The 21,960-nt window shown below is 38.5% G+C and overlaps 4 protein-coding genes across 7 annotated transcripts; 2 read left to right on the top strand and 2 right to left on the bottom strand.

The window, feature by feature from the left end:
• Positions 1-314: 314 nt before the first annotated feature.
• LOC133734488 (uncharacterized) lies at positions 315-1,821 on the bottom strand. The gene is made up of 2 exons (XM_062162130.1): positions 1,547-1,821; positions 315-1,283 (listed from the first exon to the last, which is right to left on the bottom strand). The coding sequence occupies exons 1-2, from the start codon at positions 1,779-1,781 to the stop codon at positions 499-501; spliced, it is 1,020 nt and encodes a 339-aa protein (XP_062018114.1). The 5' UTR covers positions 1,782-1,821; the 3' UTR covers positions 315-498.
• A 3,144-nt stretch (positions 1,822-4,965) lies between these two features.
• On the top strand, positions 4,966-5,770 carry LOC133734482 (phytohormone-binding protein-like). The gene is made up of 2 exons (XM_062162124.1): positions 4,966-5,248; positions 5,405-5,770. The coding sequence occupies exons 1-2, from the start codon at positions 5,068-5,070 to the stop codon at positions 5,683-5,685; spliced, it is 462 nt and encodes a 153-aa protein (XP_062018108.1). The 5' UTR covers positions 4,966-5,067; the 3' UTR covers positions 5,686-5,770.
• A 1,065-nt stretch (positions 5,771-6,835) lies between these two features.
• Positions 6,836-11,184, top strand: LOC133733290 (uncharacterized). Of its 4 annotated transcripts, none has more exons than XM_062160938.1 (6): positions 6,836-7,043; positions 7,161-7,311; positions 7,838-8,106; positions 8,575-8,722; positions 9,234-9,657; positions 9,943-11,184. In XM_062160938.1, exons 4-6 carry the CDS (start codon positions 8,666-8,668, stop codon positions 10,992-10,994), a joined length of 1,533 nt encoding a protein of 510 aa, XP_062016922.1. In that variant the 5' UTR covers positions 6,836-7,043; positions 7,161-7,311; positions 7,838-8,106; positions 8,575-8,665; the 3' UTR covers positions 10,995-11,184. The 4 variants fall into 4 exon arrangements, with proteins under 4 accessions (XP_062016922.1, XP_062016920.1, XP_062016921.1 ...); XM_062160936.1 differs by having other exon boundaries at positions 8,933-9,657; XM_062160937.1 differs by having other exon boundaries at positions 6,836-7,311; positions 8,933-9,657.
• A 6,496-nt stretch (positions 11,185-17,680) lies between these two features.
• On the bottom strand, positions 17,681-19,424 carry LOC133730900 (uncharacterized). Its single transcript, XM_062158404.1, has 3 exons — positions 19,174-19,424; positions 18,125-18,964; positions 17,681-17,899 (listed from the first exon to the last, which is right to left on the bottom strand). Exons 1-3 carry the CDS (start codon positions 19,240-19,242, stop codon positions 17,681-17,683), a joined length of 1,128 nt encoding a protein of 375 aa, XP_062014388.1. The 5' UTR covers positions 19,243-19,424.
• Between the last annotated feature and the right edge of the window lie 2,536 nt (positions 19,425-21,960).

Genomic DNA, 21,960 nt, shown 5'->3' with positions numbered 1-21,960 from the left:
ACAGTTTTCAGCTCTTATGTTCAATCCTAGTCTAAAGCCCAGGAGATAAGAGTTTTTCTATAAGAATAGCCATCACATTCAAAATAACACACCAACGTACGTACACATGACTTTACGTACCATTGATCTTCATCCAAGCACTAATTGAAGAATTATGTTCGGTTTTCAGACGTCCTCCTGCAGGGACCTTATTAGAGGTTATTCTAAAAAAAATAAAAAAATAAAAAAAAAGTCCTTATTGGAGGTTTTTAACAATAGCACCAAGATGCGAAGAAAATAGTATGACACGGTCTATACGGAGAGAGTGGACAAAATTGAAACTGGATTTTGCTTTTCTGCTAATTGACTTGTAATAATTTCTTAATACACATTTGATATTAAAAAGAGACAATTGTAGGAGTACATTATTTAATGATTTTATTCTGTAAGTATATATATACTTCACAACCAAGACAAATGACTCTCCAACCTTAACAATCAACCTTAACAATAAATCCATTATTTCCTGCAAACTATTCCATTCCCACTGAAGGTATTACCGGTGCAGTCCAGCTTGCTGTAGTCCATCACCCTTGAATCCTTTTGATTACCGGCCTGAGTGAACACACAAGCCATGCAATCAGCAGAAACAAGTGACTTTGTTTTGTACTTGTGTTCACCTCCAACTACCGGCATGGCTACTCCTGGCTTTGCCGGGTTGTTGAAATCCGGCTGGTAAGTCCTTCCAAGCACTCCTTCAACATTTGAAGACAGGCCATAGAATCTGAACTGCACTTCAAGGTGAGCAAAACAGTCATCTGATGGTATCTGATAATTGTGGATCTTATCATCTTCCTTTGTCACAGGCACCACATTTACTGAAATTTCAGCAACTTCTGGGAGAGTGACAAGGACACTGTTCTTGGTTGATGTTCTTTCCACTCTAATAGAAGATTCCTGAGATTGCCAAACGGAGAGATCGGATCCTGGGATGATTAGCTCCTCACCATTATAAGAGAATTTCAAGTGGTCAACTTCATCATCCCATGTTGCTGATGGGGTGGCCTCAAGTGTGAAGCTGTTAGAGTCAAAGAGAAGTCCAAGGGCTTGAATCCATGTATAGTCTCTGCTTCGGCCTTCAGGGCGGAGACCAATGAACCGGGCATTGATTTGGAGGTTGGGATCGGAGACCAAGGTGAAATGCTCATTTTTCTTGCCGTGGAAGTAAAAGACAATGCCGTCTCCACCGATGAAGCGAGGGTCCAGGCATGCTGATCCAGGACCGTTGCAATTAGGTTTGCGGTCTATTATAACCAACAACAAAAAAGAGACATTGTAACTTGTCAGGAATGGTTTTACAATGATACTAGGCTCACCATGTTTATTCACCAACTGATATGTTTGTATGAATTAATGTCAATATATCTCTGCTTGTAGATATGACAAGATTATAAGTGAATGTAAATTCAAATTAAAACTATCGAATGTAAAGCTATGTCCCATTATTTAGTGAACAAAATTTGCTGGCGGAAATGAAAAAATAACGAGTAAAGTTCGATGTTCTTACTTTTGCACTCAGCTTTGCATATGGGGAAGTTACAATTGACAACGCACACCTTAGTTACTGTTGGGTCGGTTGGTGAAGAGGATGGGCATTGTGCAGGGCACTGTATCTTCTTGAGAAAACATGGACTGCCCTTGCTGAAGCAAACTTTAGTTTCTGCTCGACTTTGTAGTATGGCAGAAACAAAGAATAGCAGAATGATCAACAAGGTTTTGTTGCTACCTGCTAAGAACTCCATCTTTTCTTTCTTCAATATTGCTCACTGAACCTATCTCTTTCGTGTAGATCTTTTTATAGAGTCTAACAAGTGGGAGTTCTGGCATTATCTTTTTTTCTAAATACATTCTGAATCTGGAAAGAACATGGGCTATACGTAGGATGACTAGGATCTCTCTCAAGTCCTTTGCGGGATGCATGGGAAAATCTTGGTCAATGCTTTGAGGCTCGTGATAGTGATTAGCTGTTGTTGGTATGACTTTGATATAATGATTTATAATCAAGCAAAGAATTGAATGGGTCGGGGTTAGAGCTGAAGAGGCATGTGACGGATGCGTATTGTCTTCCTTTTATGTTCTTTATCATTCTCCTCAGCACATCTGGCCTTCTTGCAACTTGCCCCATTAATCTAGAATACTTCATTGATGGAGCACTAGCTAGCAAAAGAACAGATGTTTAATAATAGATGGATTTGGAACAATTATGGCATAATCTGGTAAAATCAGCGCATAAAAACAGATCGGATAACCTACTTTTTCTACTTTCTAGGTTCAAAATAAGGTATTAGCTCGTCTTGACTTTGGAGCAATGTGAAACTAGTAGTGCTTATTAACAATACATGCATACTTTATAGTTGGGAGAGGGCATTCGAACTTTAGAGCTACAAGGAAAATCAGGTAAGTCGGAAACTTTTTTTTTTTTAATAAAGGGCTGGTGCGGTTGCCCTCAAGCATTGATTAATGAAACTGTTGAATACAAAGGGGGGACATTAGGCCTAAACCCCTGATTACAATAATAAGCAGCTAGAGAACATCCTGAAATACTATCATGAGTCTCTACCAAATAACTGTATTCAACTAGGCACCAACTAGCAAAGAGCGCTCTACTGGCGACTCTATTTGCTTTGAAATAGCGGTGACATAACGGAAAGATAACTCGATATGTAACCCGATTACAACGTAACATAATTACCATATGCACAGTTTTCCCCTATGATGCCGCCGGAGGATAAATCCGACGACACTTAGTCTCACCCTGTCACTAGGAGGTAGTGACCATTTGACGAAGCAAGGAACTCGCCGCCTACCTAGAGCAGACAAGGCACTTTGAGTGCACACACAGGCAAAAGGCCCGACTAGCCCTACACAACAAATGCAGGCACTTATTACTCGCAAAACGTGCAATAAAACTAAACAACGTAAAATAATAAAAACTATAAAGAAAATAGTAGCCTGGTTTGAGCCCAAGTAGTGAGCCCAAGCCCAAGCCCTAGAAGCAACGAGAGCCCAGCCAACATGCCAGGCCTAACCCAGCTCTGGTACATCTCCGCCGACAAGCTGCAGAACCTGTCGCACCACCACCTGCAAAGTCGCCACCTGCCGCCGTCTGTCAACCCGGTCACCACCAACCCAGACATCCTCCATCTCTAGATCAGATCTGGAAAAAAAGATAATGCCAACACAGATCCGCCAAGCACCCTTCGACACCGCCCTCGCAGCAACCCAAAACCCGACCCAACCGGTGACAAAACCCAGCGACGGCGTCCTCATCAACCAACCACTCCGACCAGAACTAGATCTCCGCCCAACAGTGACCACGATCTCCTCCTCCACCTTCCTCAATTCGTGGCGGCCCAGGTCGAACCCCCTGCAATTAAGGACACCACTACCTCCACCGACGTAGGCGGAAACAACACAGCCCGTCCGACGACAGAGCCCATAGGGCACACCGCCGGACGGAGAAGGGGGACTTGTTATCGAAACCCTAGAGAGAGACGAGGGGCTTCAGTTGGTTTTTACTTTCCGGAATAAACTGAACTATATTTTAGATAAAATAAGTCGGAAACTTTCATCAGCCATTATTTAGTATCAGCTATCTAAATAGTATTTAAAAATGGGATAATCAATTTATGGTATTGTGATGTTTACCATACATTAGTTTTACATCTAACTGAATAAAAATTACAATCTAATTGGTCAAACATACTACATTAACAATAAAGAAACAACTTTTACACTATTTACATATAATTAAATCAAAATTACAACGTTAACGACAAAATTGTTGACAAACTTGTAACAATGTCCTAGATGGAGTAATTACTTCAACCAAAACTAAGATTGCACAAAAAATAACTCATACCACTACAATGACAACAAATTTGTTGTCATGTATGTAAATATGTGTATGATATACAAGTCGGTACCGTAGAGTTTTCTCTAAAAATGTGGTTCACGTAGCAATTTCTGTTCTTCTATAGGAATGTTTTTTGGGGAAATGAATAATTAAATTTAAGAGATGATGTAGAACGGTTGGCGAGAAGAATTGAAGAACAGCTTGATCAATCCAAAGGAAAACCCGGTTTGCTGCAAATTTGGCATTTGGTGTCCGAATCGTGATTGCTATACCTTTCCGGAAAGGGAACGACTCCAGGAACAAAATTCGTCGCTTTACCAAGACGTGCGGGCTTTTTCGGACTTTCGGGGTCATTTAGGGCCTCAAAACTGCAATTTACTGTTTTTCAGAATTTTCGGTTTTCTAGTTTGTTTTGGATTTGTTTTGTTTTTACCCGTGGGCTTTAAGGTTTCATTGTTAATTGCCCTAGGGTTTCTTTTCTCATATATAAGCAACCTTAAACGGCTGCAGAACCTATCTTTTATCATATTATCAATCAAAATTGAGAGTTTTCTCATTTATCTCTGGTGGACTTTAGAATTCTTGCTTTAGGTTTATTGCTTGTAAACCTAGGTTACTTCCGACTGCGTCAAGAGAGAATAGAGCTCGTTCTCAATAGTTGAACCAGCAACCAGAAAAAGAGAGAACAAAAAAGAAAACAAAAAAACTTATGCAAGAAACGAAGGAAGCAACTTGCGACAAAGCTTCAACTGGTAAAAAAACTAAAAACCAAAAGCTAACTAATTTATATATTGAAAGGGATTGATTGGGGAAGAAATCCGAGCATTTTCTAATGTGTAACTAATCTTTTGCGATTGTATATAGCAGCACTTGCGCTTCAATCGAGTGACATTTTCCAATTTTCGTACAATCATGTGCATTAAGATATATTGCAGTTGGTACGACGTGGTCACCATATTTGTTTGGTCTGAATGTCACTAAGTACTGCTGGAATTTCTGAATCAAAGATGCTCTTGAGCTCTATTGGACTTGTATAAAAATATGCTCCTGAACTTTTTTATGAATAAAAGTACTACCCTTACACTTACAAAGGGATACAACTGAGCTCTATTAATGTATTGAGAACTTGTGATACAAAACACCCGAAAGATATTTTTGTGTTCGTGAGAGCCATGGCCAAAGAGACAAAGGCTCAAAGAACAGTAGGTGTTGGAGTTGAAGCCCTGTGGAGAGCTATGGCCAAGGATATAGTTTCTGTTATGCCAAAGATAATGCCTGATATAGTGCAAAGTGTCGAAGTGATTGAGGGAAATGGTGGCCTCGATTCTGTTCTGCTCTTCAAACTTGGCCGTGGTGAGAACTCCGACCGATTCTCATATGTTCGATCTGTTTATAATTGGCTAAGTGTAAATTTTCTTTCAAAATTCGTTCTCTTTTTGGCCCTATGGCAAAGAACAAGCTGGTTTATGTTTTTTACATGATGCAAGTTTCTTGGTTACAAAATTTCAGATCCAAAATCCAAGAGACAACAGACGGAGAAGATTGTGGAACTAGATGAGTCTCAGTATCGATTTGCACTGCAAGTGTTAGAAGGCCCAGCACTGACACTGCGTGATTTTTCTTCATTGACAACTACGTTTCAGCTAAGTGCAATCAGTGAGAAGGAGACCCTGGTTGATATGAAGGTGGAATATAATACTGAAAAAGAAGAAACTAATATGGGAGAGATAGCAATGCAGCCAGTGCTTTCTTTCGTTCAACTCCTTGAGAAACTTGTATTAGAATCATAGGATGTGTTCAACATTGTTCCTGTCCAATAAGGTTGCTCTTGTCCAATATTCAATAATGAGATTTACCATCATTTAAGTTTCTGCATGTGTATCGATCTCAGCTAATTTTCCATATCCTTATTAATTTACACCCAGTGGTCAAAATAATAATAGTTGTCCTATATCCGATCAATGGTTTTTTTTATGCGAAAAAACTATGATTAAAAGTGGAAGTTTTTAGGACGTCCAGAGTTTACAACGTCAAAGTGGAGTGCATCTAAAACACTCCTTGGAAATCAAGAGGTCCATTGCAGACCGTCAACAGAACTATGTCCTAGATTTGCTACAGCATCAGCTACAAAGTTGGCTTCTCTAAGTACATGATTAAAAGTAATGGAATTGAAACTAGAAGCTAGAAGCCAAATATCCTGAATAATTTTGCGGATTCTCCAAGGAGGTTGTATTCTTCCTTTCACAGCATCAATGACTAACTTTGAGTCTCCTTCTACAGTTCTACTTGTATATTGGTATATCCATGTTGTCTGGCAAGTACAAGACTGTTCCTTAGAGCCATTGCTTCAACTAATGGTACATTGGTAGTCCCAAAGCTTTTAGTTGCTACAACAAGCGAAATTCCTTTTTGATCTCTGATGACAAAACCTCCTGCTGCAGAACATTGCAAAATACCCGATCAATGGTACTTGTACCATATAGTATTTAGGCATCGACAACTCTCTTTTTTTTCTTTTTTTCCCAGATCAAAAAAAAAAAACTTGTTCACGCATGCCAACATGTGACATATGAGACATTAAGTGACATATCATTATCATTTGCCTTATAAGTGAGAACAAGAATTTACGGTTTAGTTCTCAGTTTTGAGGGAAAGTTCAAAATTCGAAATGAAACCTAATTCTTTAAAATGATGAGAGATGAACTGCAAAGAAAAAAAAAAAAAAATTCGTGTATGTTAAAGTTCGTCGAGAAAAAAAAAATTTATTGTGTATTATAGACCTTACCACATGTGCGTCTCCAATTACAGGCATGCCTTGTGTAAATGACGTACTGTGCAGATAGAAAGTAAACGGGGGGCGACTTTGTCCATGTACATGGAAAAGATGCTCTCTTGCCACTTCAATAGTATTTGTATAAACTATAAACTATGACCAGTTATATCAGTCCTCATCCCTCTCCCAAGAAGTTGACAACATTTGAGATCGATGGTTAAGGAAATTAAAACCGAAACCAAAGTTGGTCATGGGATAGAACCCTTTTGGAATGCTTTGTCCAAAAGAGTTCAGATTTGTGGTTCCAAAAGTCGGAACTCATCGAAGGAGATGGTACCAGCATCGGTACAGTCTTGCTCTTCAATTTTGCCTCTGGTGAGTACTTCTGGTTTGCAGTGAAGAGTTTCTTGGACTTAACTTTGTGATCTTACGTTCTTAAGAAATTATCGATGTTTTTTATGTCTTGTTCTTTTTTATTGGGGACGATCTTAGATGCATTTAAGATAAACTACCAGAAGGAAAAGATTGTGGAGCTTGATGAATCCGTGCAAGGAATTGGGCTGCAAGTGATCTGAACATTGGGTTTTCTTCCTACAAAGTAAGTTTCCAACTTGCTGCAATTCAGGAGCAGGAGACCCTACTGGTGAGTCTCACAGAGTCTGAAGTTGAGGATGCTACCATGTCATCAAAGGCAACCCAATCTGCTTTAGCTTTTATCACCAACCTATAATCTTAAATGTTGAATTAATGGTGCTGCCGATAATTGGTTGATACTTTCAATTTTATGTTTGACATGAATAAGCAATTTATGGGCTAATTTCTTGAGCTAGAAAAACCCATGAAATTATGGACTTGCAAACAATGGCCGAGTGTGGAAAAGCCTTATTTTAAGATTTTTTTTAGCGAAGATGATAGTTTATTAGGGAAATGATGGAAAATGTTACTTTAGAGAGTGAAATGATAATAAGGTCACCTAGTTTCCCACTTGATAAAAAGGTCCATTGTGAATTGTTATTAATATTAGTTTAGTCCTTATGAATAATGAGGTCATGTTAAAAAAGGTCAGTTTTTAATTTTTATCATTCCGATTCTGCCCCTAAGGTAATAAACCTTTATAACCTTCCGATTCAAAATCTGGGAGCTCAAATTTTCTCTCTCCTTTTGATCAGAAAGCTTCCGATTCGATTTGATCGGAGATCTCTTTCCGAGATTCTTTCTTCGCCGTCCTCTCCGTCGGAAGCTTCTGATTTCTCTTTGTGATTCTGCGACGATCTGAAAGTGGTTTTGGAGCTTCCTCAGCTCTTTTCTCTTTTTCTGGATCTCTGGCTTCGTCGGTGTTCGTCTTGATCACGTTATTGTGTTCTTCTTCTTCGTCGACTCAGTGCTTAGTTACAGTCTCTCTATTTTTTCCTCTCTCTGGTTTTCTCTGATTTGATCGGTAAGCCTTCTCTCTGTGAATTTGTTCGTTTTTGGATTTTGCAGTGTATTTTTGTTGTTTGTGTTAAATTGTTGAATTGTTCGTTTTGGATTACTTTGTTCTTCTCCTTCGTCGACTCAGTGCTATGTTGAATTGTTGATGATGTTTTGTGCTATTGCGGTACTATATTTGTTCTATACTGTGATTTTTTTATCAGTGACATGGCCAGTTACATTTTTAATACTGCTGTTTTGTTCAGGAATTATCATTTATTTTGCGAGTATGATGTTGTTTTTCTGTTCAGGCATTAATAGTGACTTTGGCAGTGATAACTCTGTTGATTCCTTAGTAGTGACATGGTCAGTTATATTTATAATATTGTTCTTCTGTTCAGGCTTTAACAGTTACTTTGGCAGTGACTTGTTTGTGTTGATTCTGTTGATTTCCTTAGTAGTGACATGGATAGTGATTTGTTTTATTCTTGTGCAGTTGTTATGGATACAAGCTATGTTGTCAAGTTTATTTATTCTGGTGAAGCAGCAACAGTTCCATTGTTGCATAATTGGTCGTTTGTTGACCTATGCAATTCCATACGCTCTCGTTTTCCGGATTTGATTCAAGGCAATTTCATGTTGAGGTACATTATTCCTCCGGATTCTACTTCATGTTTTCTAGAGAGTGAAGTTGATATGAGAATGATTTTTAGGAATTTGGTTCGTTACAATTCTGATTTTGTTGAAGTGTTTGTTACTGATTTGCCTTCTATTAGTGAAAGTGTGGTGAGTAATACAGTGTGTGAGGATTCTAGTACCATGCTTGATGAGAATGATTATTTGGGGTGTTATAGGGCAGAGGCACCGAAGAGTTATATGACGAAAGGTTGGGAGAGTTATATTCATTCTGAAGGCCAAAAGTTTGAGGGTGGGGTTGTTGAGTTTAGGGATAAGCTGCGTAAGTATGCCATAGAAATTGGCTTTTCATATGAGTTTGTTAGAAATGACAAGGTTCGTGTTATTGCTCAGTGTTCTAAGAAACATTCTCAAGGCTGCAATTGGCTTGTGAAGGCTCATTTATGCAGGGCTAATGGTTTCTTTATGATTAAAAGGTTGGTTAATGTTCACACTTGTCATGGTGTGATTCGTTTGCAGAAGAGTAAGATGATGGGATCCAAGGTTGTCAAGTCTATTGTGCTTGATAAGATTCGTGCCAATCCAAACAAAAAGCCAATTGATATAGCTGATGAGATCAAGAGTGATTATGGTTTGGATGTTGCTTATCGTACAGTTTGGTATGGTACGGAGTTGGCAAAAACAGCCCTACATGGTGATGAAGCTGAGTCTTATGCTCAGCTACTTTGGTTCAGTGAGTCTGTTATGAAGTCAAACCCCGACTCTAGGATAGTGGTTGAGTTTCATCGAGAAACACACAGGTTTCAGCGTATGTTTGTGACCTATGGTGCATGGATGAAGGGTTTTCAATCTTGTAGACCTATTCTTTTCATTGATGCTACATTCATTACCAACAAGTACAAGGGGCAGATTATTGCTGCATCGGCAAAGGATGCCAATCAAGGTTGAATCTCCTTCATTATTTGTAGTTTTTTATTTTTCTTGTTTTCTATTTCCTGCCATGTTCTGTTTTTTTTTGTAATGTAAGTGACATGGTTAGTTACATAGTTAATGACATGGTCAGTTACATGTTCATTGACAGTTACATGTCCAATGAACTAAATGTTATGTGATTTGAATGACATGTCGCTGGCCATGTCACTGTCAAGTAATTTGCAGTTATGTCAGCGACATGGTCAGTGACATTAACAGTTACATGACAGTGACATTATTTTGTTTTTCTGTTCAGGCTTGTATCCAGTTGCTTATGCTATTGTGGATTCTGAAAATGAGAGTAATTGGAGATTTTTTCTTGAGGTTTTGGCTGAAGAGTTTGCAAAACACCCTATGAGGAGGGTGACGTTTATTTCTGATCGTCATGTTGGGCTTGTTAGTGCTTTCCCTAGAGTGTTTCCCAATAATCCACATGGGTTTTGTTTTAGACACCTGATGGCTAACCTTTCTGACAAATTTCCAGCTGGTTCTTACCTCAAGGATCGGATTCCTTACTTGTTTATGTGTTGTGCTTATTCTCGAACACCGGAGATGTATGAGTTCAACATGGAAATCTTGAGGAGTGAAGGCGGCGACATAGTTGCTCAATTTCTGGAGGATCTTCCCAAGGAGAACTGGTGTATGGCTTACTTTAACGGCGAAAGATTTGGTGAAATGACAAATAACTTGGCTGAGTCTTTCAATAATTGGGTGTTGCCTTTGAAGAGTCTTCCTATTCTTGATATTAATGATGGCATTAGAGTGAAGTCCATGGCTTCAATTGCTGCTCGGAAGCAGGATGCTGAGGAATGGTTCTCTGAGTTGTGCCCGGTGATTGAAAAGAAGCTGAAGGAGAATTTGGAAGTCGGAAGGCATTGGAGAGTGAGCAGGTCTGATACCTATGTGTATGAAGTTCACTGCCAGAAGTACAATAGCATGGTAAATTTGGAAACTCGCTTTTTTTCGTGTGGAGAATGGCAGCTGTATGGCTTCCCATGTTCCCATGCCCTTGTAGTGATCCAACAACATGGTTCTTCCCCGTATTTGTATGTCAATGAGCTGTACAAGGTGGAGAAATATCGAGAAACTTATTCTTTCCCAATTAATCCTCTTCCCTCTATTTCGAAGCAAGTGCATGATTTTGGTAGAGATGCGGTGATATTGCAGCCGCCTTTGACTAGAAGACCACCGGGAAGGCCTAGAAAGAAGAGGTTCAGAAAAAGGAGCGAGAAAACCAGGGTGATCAAGTGTGGTAGGTGTGGAAAATGTGATGGTCACAACAGAAAGAGTTGTACAGCTCCGATATAGGTTCAATTCTGCCTACATGCCTTTAACAGTGACATGGCAAGTGACATAGCAAGTGACTCCAATACAGTTTGAAATTTTGTTTTGATTTTTCATTTTTTTCAATAAATGATAAGAAGTGCTTGTAAGGTGCTTACTCATTGGAATTTTTTTTTTGACTATGAGACAGTGTATCTGCTTTCTTCTTTTATAAATCCATCAGTATTCTTTGTGTCTACAGGTTTTTAATAGTTACATGTACAGTGACATAACCATTTTGGCATTAGTTTACATTGACTTGTCCTGTGACATTAGTTTTTAGTTATCTTGGCAGTGACTTGTTTAATGACTTGTAGTTGGATCACTGCATATAGATTTGGTAATTGGCAGCGGAACGCTGCCTTTGCGGTGCAGCGGCACGCTGCAAACTGAAATAGAAATATCATTTTGGCTGTGACTTCTCTATTGACTTATAGTTTTAATGTTTTTTGTCCAGTTATATATTCAGCTACATGCTTAGTTACATGTTCAGTTACATACATTGTAAGTTACATGGTCAGCTACATTATCAGTGACTTGGTCAGTTACTTGAGTTTTACAGTAACTTGCCTAGTGACTTGGCCAATGACATTCAGTTTTCTTTTTACTTGGCCAGTGACTTAAGCAGTTACATAATGGGCAGTAGTGAATTTAACAATGACACTTTCAATTATAGAAATATCATTTTGGCTGTGACTTCTCTATTGACTTATAGTTTTAATGTTTTTTGTCCAGTTACATATTCAGCTACATGCTTAGTTACATGGTCAGTTACATACATTGTAAGTTACATGGTCAGTTACATGGTCAGCTACATTATCAGTGACTTGGTCAGTTACTTGAGTTTTACAGTAACTTGCCTAGTGACTTGGCCAATGACATTCAGTTTTCTTTTTACTTGGCCAGTGACTTAAGCAGTTACATAATGGGCAGTAGTGAGATTTTGTGTTTTTGGAGTGCTTGGTGTCAGTTGGCTTGTCCTGAGGGGCCTTTGATTTTGGTGGAGGGAAACTAGGTGGTGGGGGAGGAGGAGTTGACTTGTTGTCATCACCTGGCCGTGCTATTGGCGACTCATACTTCTCAGTTAGTGCCATCACTATGCCCTCCAATTCCTTCACTCTTTTAATCAGTGAGGCTTTCTCAATTTTCAGCACCTCATTTTCCAATAACACATCCTCATTCTCTTCGTTTATTCTGCCAATTTCCTTTTCTTTCTCCTCAACTTCTTTTTTAAAAGCACTTAGCTCTTCTTCCTTTCCCTCCAGCTTTCTCTGTAATTCGTTCTTCTCTTCATTGGTCTTCCCTATATCTCTCTCCATCTTCTCATTGTTAATGTTTCCACTGGTTCTATTTTCAACATTATCTTCTTGCCCATCATTCTTTTTTTCTTTACTTTCTGTGTCTGTATTAGACTCAGAATCTTCTTCCTCTGCATCTTCTTTAACTTTATCAAAGATTTTCTGAAACAAAATTACAAAAGTTGTCAGTGACATAAGCAGTGACAGAAATAAAACAACAACACAATCATAGACATGGAAAGATACATGCACTGTGACATGAAAATATAACAATAACATGAGCAGTGACATAGTCAATGACTTGCTCAGTGACTTGACCAGTTGGAACCCTACGACATTAACAGGACCAGTGACAAGACCAGTGACCTAGTTTATCTACATCAAATTAACATACCTTCAACTTCCCCATGGTGTTGAAATCCCTTTTTTTTTCTATCAGGGTCTTTAATTGCCACTTTCTTATTCCGTGTTTTTCGGTTTCTCTTCCAGAGATTGGCGGCACTACTCCCGTCTTGTGGCAAAACCAATACTGTTTGGAAAATAAAAAATAAAAATAGAAAACTAGTTAGTTATTTTTCAAACAGCTGCTTAGCCATATGAATATCACAAACATAACCAATGACATATGCAAATACATAAACAGTGACATTGTCAGTGACATAAACTTGACAGTAACATTAACAGTGACCTGGCCAGTTACCTGTCCAGTGACCTGTCCAGTGACATGACACTGATCTAGTTTTTGTACTTACAACAGCATACGTAGTTAATTATGGGACAGCAAAATGATGCATAAACAAATTTTTAACAAGGTACGGGAATTTACCATCACCAATATCACGCAACCTGCCATGTTTTGGGATTCTTTTGCCTTTCGTTTAATTGATTTTTTAAGGAAGTCGCCAACTTCCTTTGCCCAGCTATATTTTCCCAGACTTTCCACCTCTTCACAGACTCTTATATAGTCCCAAGATATTGTTCCTCCAGAGTTTGGGAACAGGAGTTTGATGAAAAGGTTCAAGAGTACTAATACGGCAACATTTCTGTCCCGTTTCGTTTTTTCATCCCCTGTTTCTGGAGTTTCTGCCAATGCCTTCTTCAAAGCTTCCTCTGCAGCCGCCTTGTTGATCCTCTGCTTTTTGTCAAAGTATTTAGTCACGAACTCAGATCTGTATGCCCCTTCTTTGGTCTTTGGTACTGATAACCCGGATCCCGGCACTCCTAAAATCATAGATATATCACTTGTTGACATTCTGAATTTCCTGTTCCCAAACACAAAAAGGTCTGTGTCGCTGTTGTATGCTTGTAGCAGAAGTGTGATTAAATCATCCGATTTCTTTGCATCCTTTTCTTTAATTGAACCTCCATGGAATGCATCTATCAGCGTTGCAAAGGGTGTTTTCTGCAGCAGCTCTAAAGTCCCTTCAGTCAAGTTATTTTTGTTTTCTGCAATTGTTTTCAGAAAAGCAAGCATTGTGCAGCGATACTGCACATAACCCTCTTTTACATATCTTTTTCTTTTCCCTGGGACTTTTTCCTCTTCATCATCCTTTGTATCTTCTTCCTCATCAGTTTCTTCCTTCTTCTTTGTACTCTCTTTTTTTGTCTTCCTTTTATCCATTTTCTTCTTCTTCTTGGCACGAACTTCTTCTTCATCTTCATTTTCTTCCCTGTTTCTTCTTTTCTCCTTTTTAGTTTTCTCCTTTTTAATCTTATTCTTCTTCTTACTGCGGACTTGTTCTTCATTAGATTCTTCTTCATCTTCAGTTCCTTCCAGTTTTCTTCTTTTCTGCTTTCCAGTTTTCTTCTTTTTTTCCTTCTTCGTCTTCTTACCCCGGACTTGTTCTTCATCAGATTCTTCTTCATCTCCAGTTGTTCCTTCCTCAACTTCACTTGATTCTTCTTCATCTTCAGTTTTCTTCTTTCGCTTTTTTCTCTCTTCCATTTTCTTCCATTTTATCTCTTTCAACTTTTCCCCAATTGTTTCTTCTGGACTTTGTTCTTTAGATTGTTCTTCTCCGGATTCCTCACTTTGTTTTCTTTTTAGTTGGTCCATTCCTCGAACTTTTTAAAAAAAATCCTGTAAACAGTTATGAAAATTAGAATTCAATAGTTATTTTAATAGTTACATAACCAGTGACATATTTATGCACATGTTTATGATAGTGACATAAACAGTTACATGCCCAGTTACATGACCAGTTACATGATCATAGCCAGTGACCAGTGCAGCGACATGGGCAGTGACAAAGACATTGAACAATGACAAAAGGCTGAAATTTTCTCGCATCATCCCACATGTAATTCAAACAAAACTAACATGGAAATTCATTTTCTCATCAAATTCCACATGTAATTCAAACAAAACTAACATGGAAATTCATTTTCTCATCAAATTCCACATGTAATTCAAACAGAAATCATCATTTTCTCATTATATTCCGCATGTAATTTAAACAAGTCTCACCATTTTCTCATCAGATTCCACATGTAAGTCAAACAAATGTCGCATGCAAATTCATTCTCTGATGAGACTCCACATGTAATTGAAATATCTTTTCTAATTCAAACAAAACGCAAGCTATTCAAATCGAAATTATATGAAAGGAGGAGGAAGTTACCGGCGGCTGTCTGACGAGCACAGATTTTCAAATGTTTTCGGTAAATTTGAAGAACCGTAAAACTTGGGGCTTAGTCGGTGAATCACTCTTGCTTACCCACCGTTCACGGTGGAGGAAATCAGTCGTTGTCCTCTGTTTTAGCCGGAGAGAAAATTTTTGAGCAGTTTCTCTGAGTTTAGGGCAAAAATCGTATAAAGTTTCTCTGAGTTTTGAAATTGTGAAAAGATATTGTAAAATGAACCAAGAGAAATAGTCGCCCTCGGGTTAGATAACTGCCACTGGCAGTTTACTTGTAGTTGAATGGTTAGATAGGTAATTTCAAACATAGAAAGTGACATAAGCAGTGACTTCAATTTTTACATTTACTTGTTCTATTTATTGGCATGCTGCATTAGTTTTTAAAGTTACTTGTCCAGTGACTTGGCCAGTTACTTTATAGGGTTCATAAGGACATAATTTTTTTTACAGTTACTTGCTTTATGTTTTGGCTCATGACATTACCTTTTACAGATTTTTAATTGAAACTTAAACTTTGTTTGTTGTCGTGCAGCGGAACGCTGCAGTTGCGGTGCAGCGGCACGCTGCATTTAAAAATAAAAAGATTACCAAACATGTCTTGTCTTTTGCTAGTGAGTGACTTTGTCAGTTACTTTGCCAGTGACTTGGCCAGTTACTTTATAGGGTTCATAAGGACATGAATTTTTTTTACAGTTACTTGACCAGTGACTTGGCCAGTTACTTTATAGGGTTCATAAGGACATGAATTTTTTTTACAGTTACTTGCTTTATGTTTTGGCTCATGACATTACCTTTTACAGATTTTTAATTGAAACTTAAACTTTGTTTGTTGTCGTGCAGCGGAACGCTGCAGTTGCGGTGCAGCGGCACGCTGCATTTAAAAATAAAAAGATTACCAAACATGTCTTGTCTTTTACTAGTGAGTGACTTTGTCAGTTACTTTGCCAGTGACTTGGCCAGTTACTTTATAGGGTTCATAAGGACATGAATTTTTTTACAGTTACTTTGCCAGTGACTTGGCCAGTTACTTTATAGGGTTCATAAGGACATGAATTTTTTTTACAGTTACTTGACCAGTAACTTGGTCTATGACATTCAGGTTGCCATATCCAGTGACATTCAGTTTCAGAAGATCATATCAAACAAACTTTTACATACTGAAGCAATATCAAACAAACTTTTCAGAAGATCATATCAAACAAACTTTTATATACTGAAGCAATATCTGCAAGAAAATATTAAAAAATGGAAATTCCGATTGAACAAATGAATGGATATATATGATGAATCAATTCGAAAAAACTATATAACCTATCCTATTGCCTAAACAAATTTCTACACTTCATTATGTTTTGAGTTCCAGCTGTGCCTACTTTCTGCAAATGACTTTACAACATGAGCTCTAAAATTCAAAATATCATCCTTTGCGAGCTTCTTTGGAACTTTCCTTTTTTTCGAAATTATCTCCATTGTGTACATTACAAAAAGTCCGCAATCCAATCTGTTCATCATATAAAAATTGAAGTAAATGAATTTGAACTTTATAATGATTATATTGACATTTTTAAAGAGCTGTGTACTTACGAATCTTTTCCTTGCTGAGGGTTGTCTTTGAGTTCTGTCACTGCCATTTTTTGTTTATAGTTATCCTTGATCCACTTTATGCTTTCTCTCTCGGTTTCAGTCAATGGAACTTCTATCATTTTCAGTTCTTCTTCTGAACTGTTCTTTTCATCAAATTTCATTCTGCATCCCTGTTCCAGCATGTCATCTGCTTGTTGTTTTACTGCTGTCATCCAAAGTTCGACCATGTCAACCTGCATTTCCAACATCGCAACATAATCAATAATATGCTTTCTGCTTAAATTAAATATATGAAATTAGTATGACGAAAGTGTTCCATACCATTTTTTGGACATTTTGAAAGGATTTTCCAGTTGATGGTTTTTTCGGTCTTTTTGAATCACAGTGGTACCATTCATTTAATTCCTTGTCAAAAATGAGCAGTGTATGATGAAATCCTGATTCATGTGAGATTGGGAAGAATATATAGTTGGATCTTGCCAGATTCTGGAACAGTGGTTCGCAGAGGTACAGATGTACATAATACACCGTCAAATTTTCTGCAGAATTCTGTTTGTAAGAAAAAAAGAAGACAAGTTATTATCAATTAAGAATTATTTGCTTTGATTGTAGATTGATAATCGTTCCACTACTTACCCAGCATAAGAGATTCATAAAAGTTGGGACATCCAAGTCTTGTGATTCTTTCTCCAACAGCTGATCAGTCAAGAGAATTCCATAACATTCGATGCAATTGCTTGCTATCGGTTCGTCCATGATCATGTCTTTTAAATCCTGTCTTGAAACCTGTGCTCCATACTGTCTTCCATCCCAGAAGTATACTCTGCAAAGAATGAATTGTGTAAGTAACATAGATTGTGATGTTGGTTATTTAAAAATCACATGGCCAATGACTTGCCCAGTGACTTCACTTGCCCAACTCGTTGGCCAGTGACTTCCGCAGTTACATGGACAGTGACTTGGTCAGCGACTTTACTTGTCCAGTTACTTTGTCAGTTACATGGACAGTGACTTGGCCATTGACTTCACATGGCTAGTGACTTCGCCATATACATGAAAGATGGCCTGGCCAGTTACTTTGATAGTTACATAAACAGTTACTTGGCCAGTGACAATAAGTTTAAAATAGAATTTTGACTTAATTAAAGTATTACCCTGATGGTGCATTTTGCCAGTATTTCTGGACTCTCCTCTTGGTGTCCTGGTCCATAAAATTGTATACTTTGCTCTCCTCCCAGTCTACGACCTCAGGAGGTAGCTGCTTCTCTTCTTGCTCTTTATTGATTTGTGCATTTTCTGCAGCGTCCATCTGTCTTATTGCTTCCCGAACATCCTCTGGTACATCGTCCAACTTCTGTTGTGCTACCATCTGTTCTAGCCTTTTACGTTCAGCATCTGGCAGTGAGGCCTTCATCTCCTTTTCTTTTTCTTCTTTTTCTTTCTTTTCAGCCTCTTTCAATCTCTCTTCAATCTCCTTTGCTTTCTTCTGTCGTTTTGCTTTCACATCCCCCCACCAGTAAATGTTGTCCTTTTTCTGTGTTCTTCTCCTATTCTTTAATCTCACAACGTAAGAGTAGAGACCCATTGATGATACCGTTTCACCAGAATGTTGCTGTGTAAGGCGCATTGTTAACTGGCCCTTTTTGCTCTGCTCTGGTGTCTTCTTCTCTTTCTCTATGCTCAACGTACGAAGTTGAGATGCTTCTTCAACTATAGGACTTTTCACTATCTGAAACATGTCAGCTTGTTGTTCCATTTCCGCCACTGTGAGCATGTGGACTGTGGGGCTCTGGAACTGTGAGTCCTTGTGTGATGGAGGTGTCGATTGAGTTTCTTCTGCCACTGTGCAGTGAGGTGGAGATTGAGCTGCTGCTGCTGCAGATTCTTCGACTGTGCAGATCCCTTGGGACTGACTTTCCTCAACAGTCGATTGATCTTTCTTTTCTGTGTTTTCTTCTGCTGAGTTAGGTGGTGGGGAGCTGTGCTGCTGAGCTGCTGTTGATGTGTGAGTCTTTGGGCTCAACATTTGCTCCAATTCCTTCAATTTTATCTCTAACTCCTTCACCGATGATGCAAGGCAGAAATTCTCGGTCACAAGTGTAGCATTTCGTTCCTCCAGATTCACCATGTCCTCCGTGATTTTCCTTAGTTCCTGTTCCTTTTCGTTCAGTTTTTTCTTCAAATTATCTTTCTCCACAGTCATATATCTTATCTCCTCCTCCTTTTTCTGAAGCTCTTTCTCCCACTTGTTTTTTTCTGAAGTTGTTTCCTGTTCAGCCACCTCAACTTGTAGGTTATCTTCTTCGTTTTCACAATTCTGATCATCAGCTCCTTTTTCCTCTCCTTCCGGAACTGTCTTTGCTTCATCTGATCTATTCTCCTCTTCCTCGGATTCTGATTCCTCTCTATCCTCCTTCAGGTTTTCAAAGATTTTCTGAAAGAAACATATTCAATATGTCAGTGACATGCTATGTGACATGAGCAATGACATGTTTACAACAGTTATGAAGGCCAGTGACATGAAGTGTGACTTGGCCATTGAACATGCAGTGTGACAGTGACTTAATCAGTGTCTTTTAACCAAGATAGTTACTTGGCCAGTGACGTGCCTAGTGACAACTACTTTGACAGAGAAGAAAATACCTCTAGTTTTTTCAAGCTGTTAAAACTTGTCCAATTCTGTATCAGCTTCTGGATGTCCCATTTTCTCATCCCATGATCTTCGTTCTCCCTTCCAGATATTGGCTTGATTTTTCCAGTCTTTTGACAGAACCAATACTGCTTGCACAAAAAACAAAAAAAAATTAGTCATAGTGACTTGACGAATGACATGCAGTTTGTCTTGATCAGTGACTTGACCAGTTACATTTCAGTCTGACAGTAACTTACCAGTATTATCAGAACGCAGCCTCCCGTATTACCATATGGGCTGGTTGACTCCTTTTTCTTTTTCAAAGTCTTTATAGACTTTTTTAAGAAGCTTCCAACTTCCCTTGCCCAGTCATAAGATCCGATCTTATCCAAATTTTCGCAGGCTTTGACGTAGTCCCATGAAATTGTTCCTCCTGCGTTTGGGAACAGAAACTTGATGGACAAGTCCAGCAAGATTAATCTTGCCACATTTTTGTCCTTCTTCTCAATCCCTTCCTCTGTTGTTGGATTGTCCTTGAGCGCATCTTGCAGAGCTTTCTCCACGGCTCTCTTGTTAATTCTCGCTGTGTTTGAAAAAAACTGCTGGACAAAGTCGGACTGATATGCACCCTCAGAAGTCTTTGGGACCAACTGACCTTTTTCTGGCATTCCTAGGATCTTTGAAATATCTCTTGTTGAGATCCTGAATTTCTTCTTTCCAAAGAAGAAGAGGTCATTTTCATGGTCGTAGGCCTGCAGGAGGAGTGTAATGAAATCATCAGATTTCTTGGCTGACTTCTCCTCTATGTAGCCACCATGGAATGCATCGACAATATTTCCAAATGGTGACTGCCTGAGCAAATCTAATGTTCTTGCACTGAGATTCTTCTTGTTATCTTTAATTGTGTTCAAGAAACTTATTAATGTGCACCTGTACTGCACATGTCCTGGTTTCACATTTCTCTTCCTCTTTGGTGCTGCTTCAGTTTTTTGAAACAGCACCAAAGAGGAACCCTTCTTTGGTGATTGTTCTACTTCTTCTTCTTCTTCTGTTTCTTCCTGTCTTTTTTTTTTTGATTTCAAGCTCTTCTTGGGAATTTTCTTCAGTGATGGTTCTTCTTCTTCTTCTGTTTCTTCCTGTCTTTTTGTTTTTGATTTCAAGCTCTTCTTGGGGATCTTCTTCTTCTGTTTCTTCCTGTCTCCTTTTTTTTGATTTCTTCAAGCTCTTCTCCGAATTCTTCTTTCTGTGTATCGTTCGATCGTGTTCTTCATCTTCTGATTCCACCTCTTGGTAGTCTTCGTCATCATCGCTTGGTTCCCTTTCTTTTCTTTTTGTTCTTGCCATTTCTGATGTTTAAATTCTGTTGAAAAAATAAGAAGGTTAGCATTGAGTTTGCAGTTACATAATCAGTTACGTAGTCAGTTACTTGGCCAGATACATATATTGTAAGTTACATGATCAGTTACATGGTCAGTTACAGCTCATGTCAATGACAACGTCAGTTACATGATCAGTTACTTGGCCAGTTACATATGTTGTAAATTACAACGTCAGTTACATGATCAGTTACATGTTCAGTTACATACATTGTAAGTTACATGGCCAGTTACATGGCCAGTTACATGATCAGTTACATTATCAGTTACATGTTCAGTTATATACATTGTAAGTTACATGGCCAGTTACATGTCCAGTTACATGATCAGTTACATGATCACTGACAGGAGGTTAACACACGTTGCCAATGAGTTGGCCTTTTCCAGTGACTTATCTGGCCTTTTGAGTTGTCTAGCGACCTGGCCAGTGACCTCACTGGCCAGTTTCATTATCTGAGCCTATAAAATATGTATTTGCACTAGCAGAATTTCCATTCAAGTAAAGCCTAAAGCCTAAACAGCATGATACATAGTCATTATCTCCATATAAATGGTTATGTTACTGTCCATGTCTCTGTATCAAATCACACCAAAATGGAAACAGAGCCCCTCCAAAATCAAATGATACCCAGTCAGTAACCTATGTCACTGGCTATGTTACAGCATCAAACTAAAATTTGAAGACAGTCATTGATCATCTCCACTCAAAAAAGCTTTAAATCTTCACTCAAACCAAAACTTGGAATCGAATTGTTTTGTTTCAGAATCAAATGCAGAAATAATTATATCATATTCGACTTATAATTCCAAAACTAAATACTATATCAATGACTCGAAATTAAGTAAGAGAAGTTTCTGAGAATCGAGACTGAAAGATTACCCGGTCGAGGTAGACGATTCGAGTTCTGCAATTCTTCGAATCCCTAAAATTTGGGGCTTTTCTGTGAAGTAGTTTTGCGTCGGCGCTGCTTCACCGTTGAGCAAAACAGTCGTCGGAGAATGTATGTGTCTCAGAATGTGGCCGCCGGAGATGAAGATGAGACGGAGTAGGTTTGAGCGGTTTTGGAACTTTGAAATTCGGAATTATAATTTGGAGAAGATAAACAGTTGGGAAATTTGCAGTTAACTGGCAATGAAACTGACGGTGGCAGGTTTTGTAATTAAGTTGATGTCACGCCCCGGATTTTGAATAACAAATTCAAATCCGAAACATGAATTAATACAACTCACATAAATACAACCTGAATTTTTTTCTCAAAACAACCACACCTCACATCGCTCGATATTACATAAACCAAATCTCAAATTTGTTTATTACAGCACACTCTCACCAAATTATAAATGTAGCTCAATGAGCATAACACACCTCACAAAAGAAAGTCAGATTCACACAAATGCAGCTACTCTACGCAGCTCGATCAC

This window comes from Rosa rugosa, chromosome 2, assembly GCF_958449725.1.
Source record: "Rosa rugosa chromosome 2, drRosRugo1.1, whole genome shotgun sequence".
NCBI lineage: Eukaryota > Viridiplantae > Streptophyta > Magnoliopsida > Rosales > Rosaceae > Rosa > Rosa rugosa.
Note: the sequence above shows the minus strand (reverse complement) of the source record. Positions and strands in the feature narration are given on the sequence as shown.